This window comes from Indicator indicator, chromosome 7 (assembly GCF_027791375.1).
Source record: "Indicator indicator isolate 239-I01 chromosome 7, UM_Iind_1.1, whole genome shotgun sequence".
NCBI classification, from domain to species: Eukaryota; Metazoa; Chordata; class Aves; order Piciformes; family Indicatoridae; genus Indicator; species Indicator indicator.
Window position 1 is genome coordinate 30647688 of NC_072016.1, and position 20872 is coordinate 30668559.

General features: G+C 37.9%; 1 protein-coding gene across 3 annotated transcripts in view; it reads right to left on the reverse strand.

Moving 5' to 3' along the window:
- Positions 1-20872, reverse strand: part of CTNNA3 (catenin alpha 3) — a 409043-nt gene that overhangs the window by 155148 nt on the left and 233023 nt on the right. For all 3 annotated transcript variants that reach the window (XM_054382672.1, XM_054382674.1, XM_054382673.1), the window contains one exon: positions 488-568. In XM_054382672.1, coding sequence (XP_054238647.1) covers positions 488-568 — 81 coding nt within the window. The remainder of the gene's footprint in view (positions 1-487; positions 569-20872) is intronic.

Sequence of the window (20872 nt, forward strand, 5' to 3'; positions counted from 1 at the left end):
CTTATATTAGCATTGAGACTCTGGGATGCAAAATGGGTGGGTGGACTGCAGACCAGGTATTCCAAAGGCACTTTTCTGTTTGAGTTCTAACAATGTGAAAAACTAAACACAGTGGCCCAGTGGTTTCATTAAGGTATCTGTTCCAACAAGAAGTAATAATTCAAGTTAAAATAAAACAAATCTTGATATGCAAAGTATATTACTGCCATATTTCTATAGCAAATACATATGTAAACATGCATACCTGCAGAGTCTGGTCTACATCCATACACATATTTTACCAGGATCAGTTACTAGGGTTTTTTCCAGAGTTTGGAAATTTTGTATGTATATTTTCTGTAGAATAGTGTAATTATCTTCAGTATTGTTATAATACAGAAGAATTTTTAAGTTTCAAAATGCAGTGCTACAAAACCTGAAAACAGCAATTTGTAAATGCATCCTGCAAGCCTCCTTTGTTACCTTTTCGGTTCCCCAAGTTGCTTACCTGTCTGCGGAGATCTCTTGTCTTCTTGCACATACTCTCTATTGCAACATTGAGGGCATTACTTCTCTCTTTCTTGTCAGTCTGTAACAAATAATATAGAGAATACAATCATGATTATTCATGATCTCTAGGCAAGCATGTTCTTTGTTTCCTTCATTCATCAGAGCATTTGGTAAATCAGACATACTTAAGGATCTTCTGGAATTTGAACGCATTTCAGAAGCCAGCACCACAATAGTCACACAAAGTGAATTTGGGATGTTAAGCACAACCTGCTGAATCAAAACGTGTGCTGTAGCAGTGTATAGCAACAAAATGATACACTTTCTATGTTTCAAATTACTACAGTCCACAGTTACTTACAGAACAACAGTAATATAACATTGTGATTGATGCTGATCCATTATTCATAGATTCACAGACTGCATCAGGTTGCAAGGGACCCTCAAAGGTCATCTTGTCCAGCCCCACTGCAGTATCAGGGACATCCTCCAACTACATCAGGCTGCCCAGGGCCACATTGAGTCTGATCTTGAGTGTCTCCAGGGGCCATAAAAAATCATGTTATCCCTTGACTAGCAATTTACAAATTCAGATGTTCACAACGCGGTTTGGTAATGCTTTAGTCTGCGGCCTTCAACTCAATCACAGGAAATTCCATCTCAACATGAGAAAAAATTTTTTACTGTGTGGGTGACAAAGCCCTGGAACAGGATGCCCAGAAAGCTTGTGGATTCTCCTTCTCTGAAGATATTCAAAATCCCCCTGGATGCATTCCTATGTGACCTGCCATAAGTTATCCTGCTTTGCATGGGGGTTGGACTGCATGCTCTCCACTGGTCCCTTCCAATCCCTACCATTCTATGATTCTGTTTTATTCCTGTAAACCAGAATGGGTGAGTTTCAAAACATTCAAGATGCTGCAATGCAGAGATTGTCAATGAAAACGTTCAGTCTCTTAACAGCACATTGACTCTCAACATTAATAGAAGATTGAGCTCTTGAGATCTTTGAAACGTCTTAAGCCCATGAAATCCTCTTATTCTGTGAACACAATCTATTATTCAGAGCTGAGACCTGCCGATTTCTTGGAGAATCAGTTGTATACTTTCTAAACCATCTTAACTATCTGTAAGTAAAGTACTTGTATTGTTATTAGCTATTTGAAAAGTGAACACTTCTGCAGCACTGTGCAGTATCTGTTCTATACAACATTACCACAGCAGTTCAGAGTCTGCTAGCTGGTTTGTTGGGTTTGTTTTTTTTTTATGTTAGTATAGAAATTACATGAAAATCCAAAATGTCTGATGAACTTTGTTTCTGTAAAGCAATCATCCATCACTCATTACTTTGGTCTGCCCTGTTTCAAAAAAAAGAAACCACAAATAGGGAAAATGTTACGCAAAGTCTTAAGTCCGTACCCATTACATTTCCAGGGAAAGGACCAGATTCTCATCGATGTTAAAGAAATAGCTGTGTATACTGGCCTAAATATTTGGGCATCAGCTACAGTACACTACGAAGTCATCATAGAATGGCTTAGATTGGAAGGGACCTGAGAGATCACCCACTCCAACCTCCCCACCATAGGCAGGGACACCTCTCAACCACCCTCAGCCGCTCAAGGCCTCAACCAGCGTGGCCTTGAATACCTCTAGGGAGGAGGCATCCACAACCTCCCTGGGCAACCTATTCCAGAGTCTCACCACCCTCATATTGAAGAAATTCATCATAAGAACTTCTTCTGAAGATCCCTCAGTTTCAAACCATTCCTCCTTGTCCTATTGCTAGACATCATTATGAAAAGTTCTTCTGCAGCTTTCCTGTAGGATCTCTTCAGGTATTGGAAGGCAGATCTAAGGTCCCCCCAGTCTTGTCTTCTCCAAGCTCAACCACCCCAGCTCCCTCAGCCTATCCTCATAGCAGAGGTGTTCTAGAAATCTATATAAGGAACATGACTGTCTATTTTGTAAATCATACTAAAATAAATACTAACCCCCTGCCAAAACACTAAGGTGTACAACCTTGTTTTATACAATATTTCATACTTCAGAGGTATTTTCTTCCTAAAACCAAATCTCTGTGAACAGAGCAGCATGTTTAATATTAAGGCAAAGACTACAGATGATCAGGAAAGCACTTTAATACTAAAAATGAATGTGGAATGTAATAAGTACCTTGAAGTGATTCATACATTCTCTGTCAACTGAAAGGAACAACTACATTAGAAAACTGAGCTTATATATTCAGGATGACTTAGAATTTTTCCTGCTACTTTCTGTTTCTGAAATTGCTTACAATGTTAGCAGGGAACAGATGATCAAACACAAGTCTTGGAGAAAGGTCTGAACATCAACTTGAAATCTTCCTAAAGGTAGGTACTGACTTTCTATTTCTTAGTAATGTGACTATTTTTCATACCAATGCTTGCATAGGAACTGAATTAAGTAATTAATTTTCTACTATGTTTTGGAAGCTATTTTCAGCCATTCTAAGCTTCCAGATGAACAGAACCAGTAAAAGCACCAAGGATGCAACTCAGTTTATGCCTACGCATTTTCAAATTACAAAGATGCGGTTCCACATTGGCACATCCTTGAAAAGCTTTATATTTACACCCTGTTTTTCTAAGAAGACAGAATCAATGTAAAATATTGGCATTTTTAAAAAGCTCTCCAGTCATTCTTCACCTTGTATTTTCTCTAAGGAAATACAAATACACTGTAAAATGCAGCTTTCACTGTAGAATGTGAACAGGTCCAGAATGTGAGTAACCTCCTAACTTCAGGCTCTCACTCTTCTTTAAAGATATTAAAAAACAAAACAAACAAACAAACAAAAGAAAAACAAACCCACACCACAAACCCTTCTTACAAAGCTTTGATTATTTAAAAAATGTGCAGTCTGTAAAAGTCAGCAGGACAGCTCACTACAAAGTCTACAGTGGGAGTATTTTTAAACACCAATGTTCAGCTTCTGTGAGGCATTGTCTATTGGTCTCAAGTACCACTGAATGCTGAATTATTCCTTGAAGTTAAGTTTACATTCTTCTGCAGATTTCCACCTCAAGTAACAGTTCCAGATCTGCACTAGATGATCACACCTTTTAATAGCTGAAAAATAGCAGATCTAGTATTTGAAAAGTGTACACTAAAATCATAGCAGAAATAACATGATCTGAACATCTGTACCCTGTGTTCCACTCTCCAGTAATATAGTTAAGCTGTCTGTTTGCAACGCTGTGCATCTGCTTGCCAATTAACATTCTTCTCACGACTCCTGTACTTAAAAACAAGCAAGGCTATGCTGATGTAATTCTTTCTTGTACAAGGTCACTGAATTTAGAAAAGGACTAGGAAAACTACACATTTTCTAGACTCTGCATTTCAAAAATCATGCAGTTGAGCTCACTCTTTCCCCTCCGTTTTCCTGCACTCAGCTACAGCTCTCTTCTGTAAAATAAATGTACTAGTGGCTACATGGCTATTACAAACAATACCCAGCTCCTATTTCACTGTTTGTTACACATTTTACAAGCACTAACTCACACTGTTATTAATACTGCACTAAGTGAAAACAAGTATTTTTAAGTAACACTGCATAGCCTTAAGATAAATGCCAAGCATTGTCAATAATACAGGCCTATTTCACACACTGATAAACATTAGTCGAATGACTCAAAACCCACATGCGCAGAGAATCTTTCCTGATGGATTTCAATTTCAAATAGTACATATCTTAGAGAAGATTCTCAGTTGAAACAAATCACCATAGCTGCACTGTTTTTAATGAAATTGATTTTTATCAGCAGGGGATCATGACCTTCACAGACATGACAGATCCTTCTGCACTCTGAAGCATACAGACGCAAACTAGTATGTTTGTGTTAGCTACACAACCCTGAAGGACTCAAGAACATGTCTCCAAAGGACTCTTTGGTGGTTACATGCCAACAGTTAACAGTAATAACAAAGACGGCAGAAATTCTACAACCTTCATTTTTCATTGAAGAGCTAGCTTAAACAAAATAATACAGTGATTCTGACAAGGGTTTTAATTTCACTTTGCTTGTACTTCTGAAATGCTATAAATGTTTAGCTAATAGTTGCACTGTTTGAAAACTGACCAGTAGATTATAAACAACATTTGGACAGGACAACTTGAGTGATCATCTGATCTCTTCAAGTACTGAGGGTAACAGATATAGGCTAAATTTATTTTTTTTAAATATTTACAAGATATAAAAGGATGCAATCAACCATAGGTATTAAAACAGTAAATACTATTAGTACCTATTATGAGAGTCAAATAACATCCCCCCTTTAGCCATCATCAAGAATTTAGTTACAACACAGAAGTGAAGTACTTTCATTAGCAGGACTAAAGTAAACAAGATCTGGCCAAGCGAAATGGAGCCATTTTATTTAGATATGTACTGGTGATAAAGTATTCACAAAGGTTTTCTTAAATCTTGCAATCACTCTGTGAGGTTCCCTTATTGTACCACTTCAGAAGATCCTGAGCCTCTACTCACTTTAGAGGGTAGTAAGAGACTTAGTTCAGTAGGTCGAAGATTTGTTTTGCACATAGTCTCCCAAAATAATAATTTTATATTTTAAAAACCCTCAAACTTTCAAAAGTAAATTGAAACGCGCCTTCATGAAGCATAGAGGGTATTTTGGATATATTCACCTGAAACAGGTATCAAGATTTAAAATATAAAGTCATTGTTTTTCAGAAGTAGCCATACCTGTTCAAAAACACATCTACAGGCTCTAGCTTTTCTGTGTTGTGGAGTAAATGGGAGTGACATTAACACAGCCACGGTGAGATCAGATGCCTTCCTAATTCTATATTCTATAAGGGCTGAAGTCTTTGCTATAAACTTAAAAACTACTTTACTTTAGTCCTAAGGATTACTTCAAGTATTTTTATGGCAACAGCAGTCAGGAGAGTCTATCTATGCAGGGCCTGAAGATACAACAGCTAGCTAATTAGGATCTAGACTGCAAACAGAGAAGTGGTCAGGATCTGTCTGGACCAGCTGTCCATGAAAAGCAGTGTTGGAATAGCGAACACAAAACTTGGGAGTTTGCCTCACTGAGGTTTTGAGAACTGTCCTCCTCAGACAAGTTGTCTATAAAGGAATAAATATGCACAAGTACTGGGCAGTATAAAGTTATAAACAAACTACATCAATATAAGCCTAATTCTATCACATATCTGTCTGGGTGCCATTGACTTCAGAAACTACAAAGCAGTACGTTATTTATCTTGAGTGACTTCCTGTCTCTTTCCTTCACCACTAAAGAGTTATTTGTAAACACACTAAACAGTCTTGAGATTCAGGGCATTCCTGATGTTTGAGGATATTCAGATAAAAGTTCCATTCCTGGGCTTACATATTAGTTTGAAATGCCAAAAGTTAAAGGAAAGCAACAATACTTCACTGAAATTTTTAAAATTACATACAAATTACTTTATAACCTTAATCTATATTGTACTCAAAGCTTCTGAAAAATGATTTCCATACTTAGAAGACTATGGCCAGAAACTAGGCACATTTTGTTTCTTGGGATGTATCTATTCTCAAACACTTGCTGCACAATTTTGGGAGGACTAAATAGAAAAAAAAAATTTAAATCCAACCACCTAGTATGATTTTCATTGCTCATTTCCAGCAGCTGTACCATAATTCTGTGCTACGTACCTTTTGATTCAGTTCAACGTATCCAAGGACAGTTTTGTTTTTAAAAAGACTAGCACATTTCTAGAAATGCTGAAAAAATGTCAAGCCACATAAACACCAATCAATACTACAATAAGTTAATTAACATCAGAGCGCTAATTAAATGACTGAGCATTTCAGGCTATGTGTTGACTGACCATAATTATAAAGTCCTGTGCACTGTATCTTAATCAAAAGAAACAACCCCTCAACTAACCTAAATAAGACATTAAAACAGTGTCAGTCCCTATAGAGACAGGAGGCATTTTATGGCTGTGTGGCCGTTTGAGGCTTGGTGCCTTTACGAGCCACAAAGCGCATACTTCCAGGGGGGCTAGAGCCTCCAGGAGGTGGACCAGGAAGGTGTAATCTTTGTATTTCTTTCCATAAACCCAGCATCCCTATAAACCTGGCTGCAAAGTTATTTTCTTCCCTTTCCCCCTCTCCTCTCTCCTTATCTCCAGCAGAGGAATGAGGCCTGGTTGTCAACCTTGGCAATGCTGCCAGTTAGGCCTGGGGGGCTTAACTGGGACCTGGAGTTGCCTAGCTGAATTTGTGGTATGGAAGGAGAGAACCTTGATAGGGAAGGGACATGAAAGCCTGGATTGGTTGGCCCGGTGTGAAAAGAACTGTGTGTGAAGCTTTGGCTTGTTATGAATTTCTTTGTATTTTCTATCTTTGCTATGCTCACCACTATGTAACTGTAGCATTGTAGTTTGTAAAGCGCCTTTCCATTTACACTTTCCAGTACTATCCAGTTCTTTGTTGGAGCGTTATTCTTTTGCCCCTTTTGGAGCAATAGAGCACTGCCTGTTCATTACACCACAACAGTCTGTTGTTCCGATTTAGCATCTAACATTTACCATTCAACGTTTTTTGGAATACGATGCTTTGAAATGTTTCCTCTTTTGAATTACAAAGTCATTTTAAATTCTAGACCAAATCATAAGTGATTAAGAAAGCGTTGTATCAAAAAGCAGCTTCACGATTTCTTGTTTGTATTACAACAATGTTGCTGCTACTTGAGAAAATTCCATGCCTGGATTTGTTGTGGAAAAAAAAAAAAAAAGAAAAAAAAAATATTTTTCATATTCAGCTCATAGAAACCCTGGTCTTTCAAATCCTGTTGTGAAGTTCAACAAAGTAAAGACAATTGCAAGCATCTGTCTCAAAAAAGCCCCCAATCCAAAAGACCCAAATCAGCAGCATTTGAGTAACCTTGTGTCTTTTTCACAGTGCTTGCCAAAGTGAGGGCTCAGGGGGCAGCTTCCCTCCCTCTGACACCCCCTCTTGAAAAACAAGTAACTAGAGTATGGTAGTTTTAGGCCTGAAACTACCACACAGAGCCTAAACCTTCTCCAACCAGTGGGCCTTTTGCTGCCAAAGCTGCACTGTACAGCAACAGCAACTTCACTAGAACAGGCTGCCCAGAGAGGTTGTGAAGTCTCCTCTGGAAACTTTCAGGACTCATCGGGATGCGTTCCTGTGTAACCTGGCCTTGGTAGGGAGGTTGGAGTCAATGATTTCTGGAGGTCCATTCCAACCTCAGCATTCTATGATTCTGTGATTTTCTGGCATCAGGCCCCCTGGACTCCCTGCTTCCATTACCAGAACATGGAAATCAAGTCTCAGCTGCCTTGTCAGCAAACAGCACTTTGTACCCAAATACCTCTGGATTCCTAGTTCAATCTAATTTAAAGAAGAGACCTCTCAAGTAAGTTTGCTTTCTTACTGTCTTATCTCATTTTATAAATCCTTCAGTCCCAATCCTACAGTTCCCAGTACAGTAGTAACAGAAAAAACTCTTGTAACTAGTAGTAAAAATCCAAGACATTTAAATGCTGTTAAGACTCTTCACATCTCCTTGTACCAATTTGTCTTTCATTGGGTCCTAGGTATATTTGACCCTTACATGCAGAATGGGAACAGTATTTTTACCCTTCAAATTTTCAACTTGCTCTTTAAAGACCAACTTTTAAATAAAAAGGAAGAACCCTTGTTCAAGGTCCTATGTCTAGTTAAACAAAGCAAAACTATGCGCTTCTCCAATGCTACAGACCTCAGTGAAAGGTTTGTGTCAGACTTGAACACAAAAGGAAGCCACATGTTTACCATTCCAGATTTCAAGTATACCTCATGCCTTTAAGCAAAAAGCATCTTTGTTTCCCATCCTGGAAATGGATAGCAATAACATTTTGGGTGAAAACAACCTTACTGAAACAACTTTACCATTTAGATGTATAAGCAATTGCATATGAACATTATTCTCAAGTATTTTTTCCCCAAGCATCTTTAAGGATTCATAGCAGTTCCACCTTATTAACTGCTGCCTGAGAAATCTCTTAAATGGACATTTTAGGAGCTATCCAAGGAATCCTCTGACAAGACAGAGGCAGAACTTGATATATCTAACATGTAAAAGAAAAAAAATTCCTTTGAAAAGGCAAAAGCTCCCAGTCTTTTTCATGCAGCATTTCAAAGTACATTTTTACTGCAAGTCAAAAGCCCACAAAAGGAAATTAATTTACAAGAATATTTATTACTTTTCTTTGGTAATATATGAAACACAAAGGATGAATGACCCACATATATTTTAAGTTGAAAATCACATTTACTTGGTAACGCAGATTCCCTACTCCAATAAGCTGAGTATACTGCACATTGTTTTTTTTTAAAAGAGACGACTGACTCAAGAAAATCTATTTCTGTGAAAAATAAGTAAGTATATTTACAAGCAGAGGTGAGAGAGAGAGACATGGGAAAAAAACAACCACCAAAACTAAACAAAACACAAAAAAACCCAAACCCCTCCCCATAAAAACCCCAAACCCAAGAGGATAAAAAAAAAATCACATACAATGAGCAAATAAGGAATCCTCCATGTTACTCTTTTTTCTCCTCAACACCTTCAACATGAGATTGTAATTTTTTCCCTCTTCAAGCCATCATGGACTATGTATTTAATGCAGTGAGATGTGAAATAATACCTTGTAAGAAATATATTACCTCAAACTCTATCGATATCAACAGGAGTACCGAGGACTCTCCTCACTTGTATGAATTACCCTTTCTTAACATGTAGAAGTCTTGAATTTAAATCCTCTCAGTAAAACTCTTTTAGCATTCAGTTATATCTAGTTCCTAATACTGCAAAACAAATTTAAATCAAAATGAGTGTGTATAAAACAGCCAACCCCCCAACAAACAAGCAACAAAACCCAACCAACCAAAACAAACCAAAACCAAACACACAAACCCAAAGCAAAACAGAAAAAAAAAAATTAAAATGTATAACCCTTTAGTTCTTTCTCAGAAAGAATTGTGATGCTGGAATATGCATAGTATTTCATGTTCTAGTCCACTCTCTGAAACATTGGTGTCAGGCAACTGAAGTTGGGGAGGGTAGTCTCAAAGGACAGAGCCAAATCTCTGGTTCCTGGTAAGAGAATAGAGAATCTTGAATGGGACTGTGAACAAGTCAAAGAAGGAAAGGAAGAACCTATGCTGGTTTCAATTTTTATTGCTTCTTTCTGATACAGAAGGCAAATATCTCATTATGTCAGTTCTCCTATTTTTTTCTCATTGATAATATAAAAAAATCAGCATGATTCCAAGGTGATCCTAAAAAACTCCCGTATTTTCCTGGAGTGTCACAGGAAGTGAGTCATAGAATGGCTTAGGTTAGAAGGGACCTCAGAGATCACCTGATCTGTTGCAAAGTAAATATAATGCTCACTTACTATATCTAATGCAAAATCAATAGCCACATGTACTTAATATTTAAAATACGGAACTTTATAGGGAAATAATAAAGGCAAACGGTACTTTTTTTTTCCTTTGTATTTCAACTTTAAAGCTACTGGAGGAATTGGAGGGAGACATAAGTTCAATTTCTTTTAATCAGATGTGACTGTCATTCACTGATGATACATGAAGGAAAGGCAAACTACCCAGAAACAGAGCAATATCCATACTATGTAACTGACAACAAGCGACATGCTTAAGGATAATCCACTTTTTACTAAGATGCAATTTTCTCAGTTTCTAGTACAGAAGTTTTTAATTGAATATCCATCAACCATTCACCAAAGTGTTCCAGCAGTTTTACAGCAGGAAAACAGGAAATTAGTTGGAGAAAAACTGATCCTACAGCAGCAGCATAAGACCTTCCTATGATGAACTCTCAGATAAATTGCTTAGAGATTGTATGCTGTTATGAGGGGGAGGAAAGGGATATAGAGGGAAGAAAATCCAAAATAAAATGGAGTAGAGCTCTCGAGACAGTATTCTCTCATCTCTCATCCAGATTGTTTAAAGGTCTTAGCTGTACTCTACATCAAAAAGTTATGATCCTAAAGAGGAGTCATAAACAGAAAGAATTCTTCCATACTTAACCACAGACTGAGTTAGTACAAGTTCCATGGTGGTATTTCTGCAGCAAAGAAGAAATCCTGCATTTTTCAAGACAAGAAGACCAGTCTTACTGTGGGTTTATATGTGGTATCTTAATACACAGTGTACTACACAAATAAATTTCAACACACTTGAGTGTAACAGCAATTAAATCAATCAGCATTGTCAACAATTAAATCAGTCAGCATTGTATCTATACACACTTTTTTTAAAAATACATATAGTGATTGCAAATACATTTCTGAAAAGAAGGATCTCTTTTAGGACCTAATAGCTACTCCACATTATCTAACAGCATCACACTTTCTCCTCATATTCCCACTATACAAAGAGTTAAGGAAGGTAGAACATTAAAATGAAGAAGGTAATTTATTTTTCTCCATTAGGAAGTTTGCTGTGTTGCCACGCATTCTCATGAGATAATCTCTATGATCCTATTCATGACCACTTGTAGAACAGACGTGCCATGGTATTTCTTTTAACAGAAAAACAGCATGGATGGGCAGTGAAGATTTGATTTCCCCAATTCCTTTAAGCTGAAATTTCAGCCATGCACACACTCATAAACAAAGGAAATTCCAGTAAAATATTTAGTTTCACTCATACATAACTTACACTCAATAACATAATGATTTGAAGGAAGGTGTTTGAGACAATCATGGGTGGAACTGTGACAGAACCTGGTCTACTGACAGAAACCTTATAAACATAGCTTCTCAAAGACTTCAGCTCTGAAGCAGGCAAAATGGGTCATGTCGGCTAACACGCATATTCTGGATTTGGTTTTGATCATAAAGATACTTTAAGGTAAAGCCTAAAACCCACAAACAGACAAGAACTGTAATACCATGTAATTATGTATTAAATGTATTAGTTAATCCCTTTCTAATCCAAAACAACTGATTTAACACCATGCTGTGATGTAATATGTGACTCTTGGAGTCTGGGAGTCATTTAAGAATGTGCAGTGAATTAAAATTCAGCTTTTAGGGAAAAGACTAAGGCAAGAGGTTTAAACAATTATCTCTCAAATTTACAAATATTTCATCTAAACACTCATGAGCAACCTGACTGCATGAATTCCTTTATGCATGTCTTGTCTATAGAGAGGACTACAAGGTATGAGGTCTGGAGTATTGTCAGAGGAAATAATAGTTGATGCAAACACTTCACCAGGTGAATCCAGTCCTATCAGTCACTCCTGAATAAAACACACCATTATTTATAGCAACACAATGAAATGACTCCAAGGTGTTATTTCCAAAAGATGGTGACTAAATGTTTTCAATACTCAAATGTTACTTTAAAAAGAAATCACTATTGTTAACTAGAGAAAATCTATTCTGCTTTGGATTGTTTCTGCTGTTAGCACTTACCCAGGAAAGAACATGAAAAGAGACTGATAAAAGAGCACTCGAATGATCCTTTCACACTGAGGACTGCCAGAAAAGAGGCCATTGCATAGCCATTTATTTAGCAGATTGCTTTGGACAGTGAGAAATCAGAGCACTACTGTGCCTGTTGGATCATACTCAGTACAAGTTTGACGACCCTGTGCTTCTGTGTTGGAAGACAGAGGGAAAAAATATATCTGTTTGTTAAATCTAGCAGCCAACAAATAGAGCAAGGGAAGCTGTATGTCATGCCATGCAGAGAAGCCAAATGAAAATTACAGTCTCCTACAGGGTGTGGATCTGCAGAATTCTGCATAAAATCAAGAAAGTCTGCTATTCAGGGCATATTTCTCTACAACTCTATGCAGAAATTCTCTGCATTTTTCCATTTAGTTTTACACAGAAAAAAATCCTAAATACATCTGTGGAAAAAACTTAAACTCAGCATGCAACGTTTTTCACATTCTAATGAAGTGATCATATTTTGTGTGGAGAGTTCTTTTTCTGCAGGACGTTCAAATGTTTCAAAGAATTTTTTTCTAAATTAAGATTTCCAAGTTCCATGTTTCATTTCTTTTTTAACCATTACTATCCCTAATTAGCCAAAGAATTAATGTACTGTAGATTGAACTAAATTTGCATATAATTGCAATCAGTTCCATTAAAGAGTACAAAAAAAGAGTACAAAAAAAAAAGAAGACAGCAAATAAAATTATGTAGCTAGAACAGAATAAGTAGGAAAGTGCCTAGAAATTATGTTGGCTAAAGCAAGGAGCAGAAGATTCGTTACAGGTTTAAGAGAGATATGTGTTTATCCACTGCTGAACATACACATCATATTAGAAGCAAAACTCCTAAGATTAAAATTGGGTTTTTTGTGGTGAATGACATCTTTTAAAAGTATGCTATTTATGTTTAATCAAGACATCAAGAAAAATTACAAACCCAGGGTCTATAAAAGGCTGTGTTAAAGGTAGGCAAACATTCTTAAATACAAAACTGCGCCTACTTTGGTATACTTTTATTTCACATAATACACACAATAATTGGTATAGTGTCACCATACAGTGAAAAAAGCAGGTGAGAAAATGAGCTTTAAAACAGTAAATATCAGAAAAATAGAATGAGATTTTTACAAATGCAGTAATATCACAGAGGTCAAAGAAAATTTTTTTGCTTTAATATTTATACACACAGACTTAAAGCTTCAAGGGACAGTTTACACAAAGCCTTTGTACATACTCTGACAAGTACGTTCAGTTATGATTTTAAATTTTTCAGCTGGCACATAGTTGTGAAGTTTTTTGGTTGGAACTAGATGATCCTTGAGATCCCTTCCAACTCTAACAATTCTATGATTCTATATGTCCTACTGATAGGACATGATAGGTGTGAAGAAAAATCTTGATTCCACCATATCCCTGCTTCTTCGAGCTTTGTTGCTATTAACTATCCATTTCTGCATTTGCTGATGCGCACAGACACATCATTCAAACACGCTTCAATACTCATATATACATATGCAAATATAAATACAGCTAAACATTTATCAGAATGCTTTTGGTTTACTTTGACGTGAAAGAACCGCTAATATTGCATGCTGATCTGATGGACATCTGCATACAGCAAGTGCACAGAACCAAGTGACTAACCTGACAACTTAGCATATTTGAGAGCACTGCAAATCAAACAAAATTAAATTATTCATTTGAAATACAAATAGAGTTACTATGGAAAATACTGTTAATAAATGCTATGGAAAGAGAGCTAATAAAACTGTGCAATAAAACTGTGATTGAGATTCTGAGAATGAAGGTAATGTTGATATTTATTAGATATATTTATCTAATCCAGTCTAATCTAAGATTCTTGGTGTAGAGTAGGCTTCAAGAATGTGCAGGTTTTCCTGCCCTGTGACTGCAGACAAAGCTCAACAGGTTTTTGTCAATGGTTGGGCACTCAAGCTAAGTAAGTTCTTTACTATGAAGGTGGTGAAAAACTGGAACAGTTTGCCCAGAAACGTGGTGGAGGACCCATTTCTGGAGACATTCAAGGTCACATTTGATGTGGCCCTGAGCAACCTGGTCTAGTTGTCCCTGCTGACTGCAGGGAGGCTGGACACGATGACCCTTGAGGGTCCCTTCCAGCCTGATGCATTCTGTGACTACCATAATACTTGCTGTTACATTATGAACAGTAAGGGAGAAAGTAAAGCTTCTTTGATCCCTCCTGCTCTGTTCACCTTGCACCCTACATCCCTATTCTAAATTCACAAGGAAAATGATATACCTATTTGGGGGGAGGAGGGGAAGAAGAATCAGTTAAAATAGCAATTGTTTATGAAAGTATTCAAAAACTCAGTGCTGAAAGTCTACCTTCAGTTTGGCATCATCTTTCCTGTGTAAATAAATATATTTTAAAATAATACACTTGTTATGTCAAATACACTTGTCTGCTGTGCTTCCAAAATGCCACAGCAAGCACTGCCTGAAACCTTCAACATTTGTGAATATCCCCTTGGTCAAACTACTTAAATTTGGTACTGAAGGCACACATCTAAATGTCTATCAGGAATATTAAAGGGTTCATATGTTCATTTTTAAGTAGACTACATGTTCCAATGCTGACAAAATACCTCTATGATCACATGAAAGTATTATATATTAAAAACAACTAAAATAATAATTGAATGAAACTACATTAATGGGATCCAAGAAAACAGAAAAGCAATTGTACATGCAAAGGCTTTACATCAGATTGTGCTGATAGTTTCTTATGAGGAAGTGGACGCTGCAGTAAACCGTGCTACATAAAGAGCAGATCTGAGGTGCCAGCGTGTCTGCCAAGAATGTTAATAAGAACAAATTCAAAATCATAAAAAAGAGAATGGGAAAGCTAAGCAGAAAAGGCAAAGTAAATATTCCAGGCAAGGTTTGTTCTGTAATTACAAAAGAGAAATTAAATGATGAATTATGGAAGAGGAGCTTTTTCCTCCTCAAAAGTCATGAGTGAGAAGGGTACTTGGAGCTGAAAAGGGTCTGCAGAACCAGGGCTTAGTTTTGCTTGTTTGAGTATCAAACTCAGGCTGGGGAGTGTCATGGTAGGGCCATGACATGGATGGTCTGGTAGGAACCCAGACAGGCCTTAAGATGTCTAGACAAGGTCCCTTTCTCTCCCTTCCTTCCTGCAGAAAGACAGGGCAAGGTGGGAAAAAGAACAAAGGGGACAAACAAAGACTCCTGCCTGTCTGGTGAACAAGTTGTTTATCCGGGATAAGAGCACGTAAACTGACCACTTCTCCCCCAGAAACAAGCTCTTTTTTTCTGCCATTTATGGTTATAGCCTGGCAAAACACCTTTCCAGTGGGCAGCTATATGGCTATATGATAGCTTCAGTGCCCCATTGGATTAATCGATCACTGGCCAGGTATATATATATATATATATAAGCTGATCTGGTATTCGCCTTGTCTTGCTTCAAACCTTGCTTCAAATTTTGCTTTAAGCCTTGCTTAAGCCTTGCCTTGCTTTAAAGCCTACTTAGACCCATCTTGTAGAAGCTGCCTTGAGTTGCCCTGCCCTGCCTTGAGCCATACACAGTAAGCCAGAGAAGCCACAAGCCTAGAAGCTGGATCTGCCTAGCCTGCTTCCCCTTGCCACTAGAATTGTGCCGTGCCTCAGTTTACCCAGCAACCAAGCAAGCGCCCATCGTGAGAAGTGTCATTAACTGCCTGCCACCTGCTGAAGCCAGATCAGCCTTGGGACCACACAGTAAACCCTTCCTGCTGGCAATCTGCTGTGCCGTACAAGAGCGCCCCAAAGCTCCATTGCTAACACAGCATCCCCTGTGTGGGTAAAACCAGCTGTGCGTAATTAATTCACTGCCCTTTGGGTTTAAAGGTTCTTATCGAGCCTCCCCCCATTGTAATTGAGCACTATCTGCTCTCTGGGACCTTCTCTTTCCAAATTATTTCCTTCCTAATTTGCATAGAATTGTTTGCATTTTGCCCTAAGACTGCATATTCCCATTGTAAATATATATTCCAACCATACAACGATCCTATTTAACAAGTTTTCGCAATTTTCATTAATAAAGGGTTACTGATATTTTATTAATACCTGTTTGCCATATGGTTTATTATTGTTGTAAGGGTAATTAATAATCCCCTTCGTGACCGGGGGATTTGTTGGTTGGGATTTCTTGGGGGTTTGTTGGTTTGGGTTTATTATTATTTTTGTAAGATTACTGATGCACTTCTTTGATGGTTATTCATAACAGCAGCAAATCAAATATATACAGGACATTTTTATTAAATACTTCAAGTAAGAACTTACACATAACTGCTGCTGCACACATATATTGACATAACTTAAATTCAAGGGTGCTGGCCTGCAAAAATAAAAAAACTAACATGAAAGTGACAAAGTTGAAGGCTCTTCTTGTGAAGGACTTCAGTCTTGGTGTTTCGTTAACCTGTGCTGAGTACAGGAACCTGGATGAAAAGAGTCAAAATACTTACAAATTATCTTTCTACTAATTCACTTTCAGAAAGAGCTGGGTCCTGACACATCATCTATGGCAGTTAAAGAAAGCCATAGAGAATCGTGCCACTGTCTTGAGTCAGACGGCATCAATAAATGACGTGCTATGACCTCTACACATTGCTTCTCCTTCTCTACAGACATTGTCTATGTTAGCAGAGCAGGTGCCAACTGAAAGCTTGTGCCCACTGAGTGATCAAAAAAGGAGAACAGAAGACAGAGCTACACGGCACAGAAGCTACATCTGATTTACGCCACCCTGAGAAGACAATCCAAACCTGTTCTAAGCAAAACGAAAAAGCAACTTTGCATTGTAAATGACACAAATAGCATCACTTCACATGTTCCACAGTCCAATCCCAGATCAGAGCGTTTAAAACATGTCAGTTAAATTCACCATAAGCAGCACAACAGCAGTGTTCTCTAAAGAGCCACTAACAGTATATGGACAATGTGTACTTGGAGCTTGGAGCCTCTAGGCAGTTTTGTCTATGTTTCAAAAAAGTTTGGAGAGGCAAGGAGGATGTAGGACTTGCAAAAACACTGTGAACTGCAGGTTTTATTTAAAACACGTTAGTACATATGTACTCTACAAGAGCTCAAAAAAATGATATTTATAGACATGTTAAGTTTCTTACTGGTTTTTCACTACGCAAGGGACAGCAGAAATTATGTAGGTCAAACAGGCTGAATGAAATACACTGAATAATATCCACTTATTTCTCATATAACAGAGGCAAAGATTGCATGATATCTTTAACCACTTACCACTCTGAAATATAAATTATGGCATTTACTGAAAATGTTGCACTTCTAATTTAACATTATTAACTGGTTTAACATGAGATCATTATCATTCCATTGTGCAATATGCAACATACAAATGAGTGCTATGCATTAAACAAATTTAATCCACTAAAAATTAATGGCATTCAATATCACTTTCAAAGACTAATTTACTTCAATTTTATCTGTAAGATGAGCCTAAATAAAATAAATAAATAAACACAAACCAGAAATATTCAGTGCATTAGTTGAGAGCTGGTAAACTTAAATATACTGTTGGCGATGATGTCAATAAAGCTAAACGAAAAAGAAGAAGCTGCTAAGGAGCACCAACAACACTTTGCTTTCATTTTCATATATAACTGAAATATCAAAGAGTAGTATGCTCAGGGGCTCCAAATTATATATAATGGAAACCAGTGAAAAAAATAAAGCAAATGGAATACAGCAACAATCCTACAGAATATTCCACACAGGGTAGAGAATGACAGGAATAGCCAGCTCTTGCTAATTTTTCCTTTCTGAGGTTGTTTCATACAACACTGTCGTCAATGAACTCATAAAGCACTAATCAGAAATAAAATCCACAGCATCACTTAGAAGCTAGTTCCTCGTTCAGTTCAAATGTGATATGAAGAGACATTGCCATAAAATGAAGGCATCGACTGACTGGAGACCAAGAAACAGCTTTCCATTTAGGGAATAAGTTTAGTAATGGGAAATGGAAAGTTGAAAGAAAGTTCATGGAAGGGTGGGAAAGCTAAGAGAATGTCTGAAAACTCTGCCTGCAATTTTAAACAGGTTTACTGTAGACTTATTAGGCAGCAAGGTGGAATTGCAAAGCAGGACTTTATTACGCAGCTTCTTGGAGTCTTTTGAATGAGAAACAAGTTCAAGAAACAAAATCTTTGGTCCAAATCTGTCTCTATTCTTACAGAAGCAGTTTAGTTCCTGCCCACTGACCCTTACCACCTACAACACACCTTTTCAAAATAAGGGCCATGCTGCTTGCTGCATAATGATATATGCTGTCAACACTGTTAAATGGCTGTAAAATAAGACTAATCCAAGTTTTAATCCACATTTCAACACAACAAAAGTCAAATACAACACACTGACTAATAAGCTAGCAATGCCATCTTATTTATGCCTTTGCAACATGCACTTACTGAGAGCACAGAAAACATTGCTACCACTTTTGAAATTTATATTTAAAGGAATATTAAAAGTTGCTAAACTGAAAAATGCTTTTAAATTAGTTCCTTCTATAGCACAGACAGACCTGAAACTCTAAAAGCTGGTGGCTCATACAAAGAATGCCAGGTACCATCTGTGACCTGATGAAGAATTTAAACTCCACAAGTTTTTGGACCACTCCACATGGTTCTAACAACACACTCTAAAAATCTTTTCAGTTTCTGTACATGTGCCAGAACAAAATGAAGCCTTTCTCACTCAGTTTTTCCAATTGCAGAGCTGGTAAACCTAAATACACTATAGGCAGTGTTGTTGATAAAGCTAACAGAATAAGAATAAGCTGCTAAGGAGTACAAACATCATTTTATATTTTTCTACACCAGTTTCATTTACCTACAGCTCAATGACAGCAACTCAATTCAATTGCAAATCAAGATCAGTAAGTTTTGCAAAATAGATTTCCTGTGCAGAGGCTGCAAAAAGGTATGCTAAAAAAAAGTTAACCTTTAAAGCATCTGAGTCCCAATTGCAGTTTAACAATGTAAAAGCTGTAAGCATTTTCAGATTCTGCTACAAGATTCTGTTTAGATTGTGTCCCTCTTATTATTTACACCTTAACTAAAACTTGGGTAGGTCAAAAGCTTTTGAAAACTACACCTTGTCATTAAGCCATTGCTCAGGCTCTTTAATAGCTATCTCATATGACATGGCCCTAGAAGTACAATGGCACTTGTTATCTGGGTCATGTTAATTAACTGATTGCCAGATCCAGACAGAAATTAAGGTAAAGTTCTCACATAAAGAGAATGGCGAAGAACAGCTACCCCTAGTGAGGGAAATGGGAGAAGTTCAGAGTCTGTGTTTACAGTCATCATGTATTTTTTTTTCAACAAGCTTTTAGCCAGATGCTGGGCAAACACTGAACAAAAACAATACCTCAAACTGTATGCAAGTACCGCAAATAATTTTACCTGAAACTGCTTTGCCAAATAGGATTGTGTCACATTGTTGCACGTAGGTCAGAACTCCAGCCTCAAATGCTAATGTACTTCCATCTAAAGAGTTAAAGTTCGGTTTCAAATCTCTGGTGTGACCCCCTGAATCACAGAATAACAAACAGATCCTTCTCTGGGTTTCTATGCAGTATGAATGCTCTTGAATAGGCTAAACCCTGATCAATCTTTTTTAAGTACCGTTATCTAGAGAGTCACATCTCGCAGTGGTACCAATGGCAGAGGGAGAGCAAAAGTTAAGAATGTAGACTGGGCACCTGGGGCAGAAGTCCTCAGGAATACCGCAAGGAAATTGGTGTAAGGGAAAAGACATAATTGTGTTTATGCTCAGCCTAGCAGAGACCCACTTCACAACAAGAAAACCCAGGCGCTCACTGGCAAAATATAGAATCATGGGAATCCTCTAGGTTGGAAAGGACCTCTAAGACCATTGAATCCAACTGTTAATTCAGCACTGCCAAGTCCACAGCTAAATCATGTCTCTTAGCACCACATCTACATGGCTTTTAAATATCTCCAAAAATGGGATTCGACCACTGCCTTGAGCAGCCAGTCCCATGGCTCAAAAACCCTAATGATGATAATTTTTTTCCTAATGTCCAACATAAACCTACCCCTTGTGCAACTTGAGGCCTTTTCCTCTTCTATGACTTTTTTCCTGGGAGAAGAGACTAACCCCCACCTCACTATAGCCTCCTTTTCAGGGAGTCGTAGAGAGTCAGAAGGTCTCCCTTCAGCCTCCTGTTCTCTATGCTGAACAAGCCCAGTTCCCTCAGCTGCTTCTCCTAAGACTTGTGCTCTAGACCCTTCGCCAGTTTTGTTCCTTTCCTTGGACATGCTCCAGCACCTCAAAGTCTCCCTTGTAGTGAGGGGCTCAAAACTGAACCCAGGATATGTGGTACACCCTTACCAGTGCTGAGTACAGAGGGACAATCACTGCCCTAGTCCTGCTGGCCACACGTTTCTAATGCAAACCAGGATGCTGCTGGCCTTCTTGGCTACCTGGGCACACTGCTGGCTCATATTTACCTGGCTGTCAACTGACACTTCCAGGTCCTTCACCACCAGGCAGCTTTCTAGTCACTCTTCCTCAAACCTGTATCATTCCATGAGGTTGTTGTGACCCAAGGGCAGGACTGAGCACTTGGCCTTGCTGAACGTCATGCCATCAGCCTTGACCCATCAATCCAGCCTATCCAGATCCATTTGTACAGCCTCCCTGTCCTCAAGCAGATTCACACTTCTGCCCAGCTTGGTGTCATCTGCAAACTTACTCAGGGTGCATTAGATCCCTTCGTCCAGATTGTTGATAA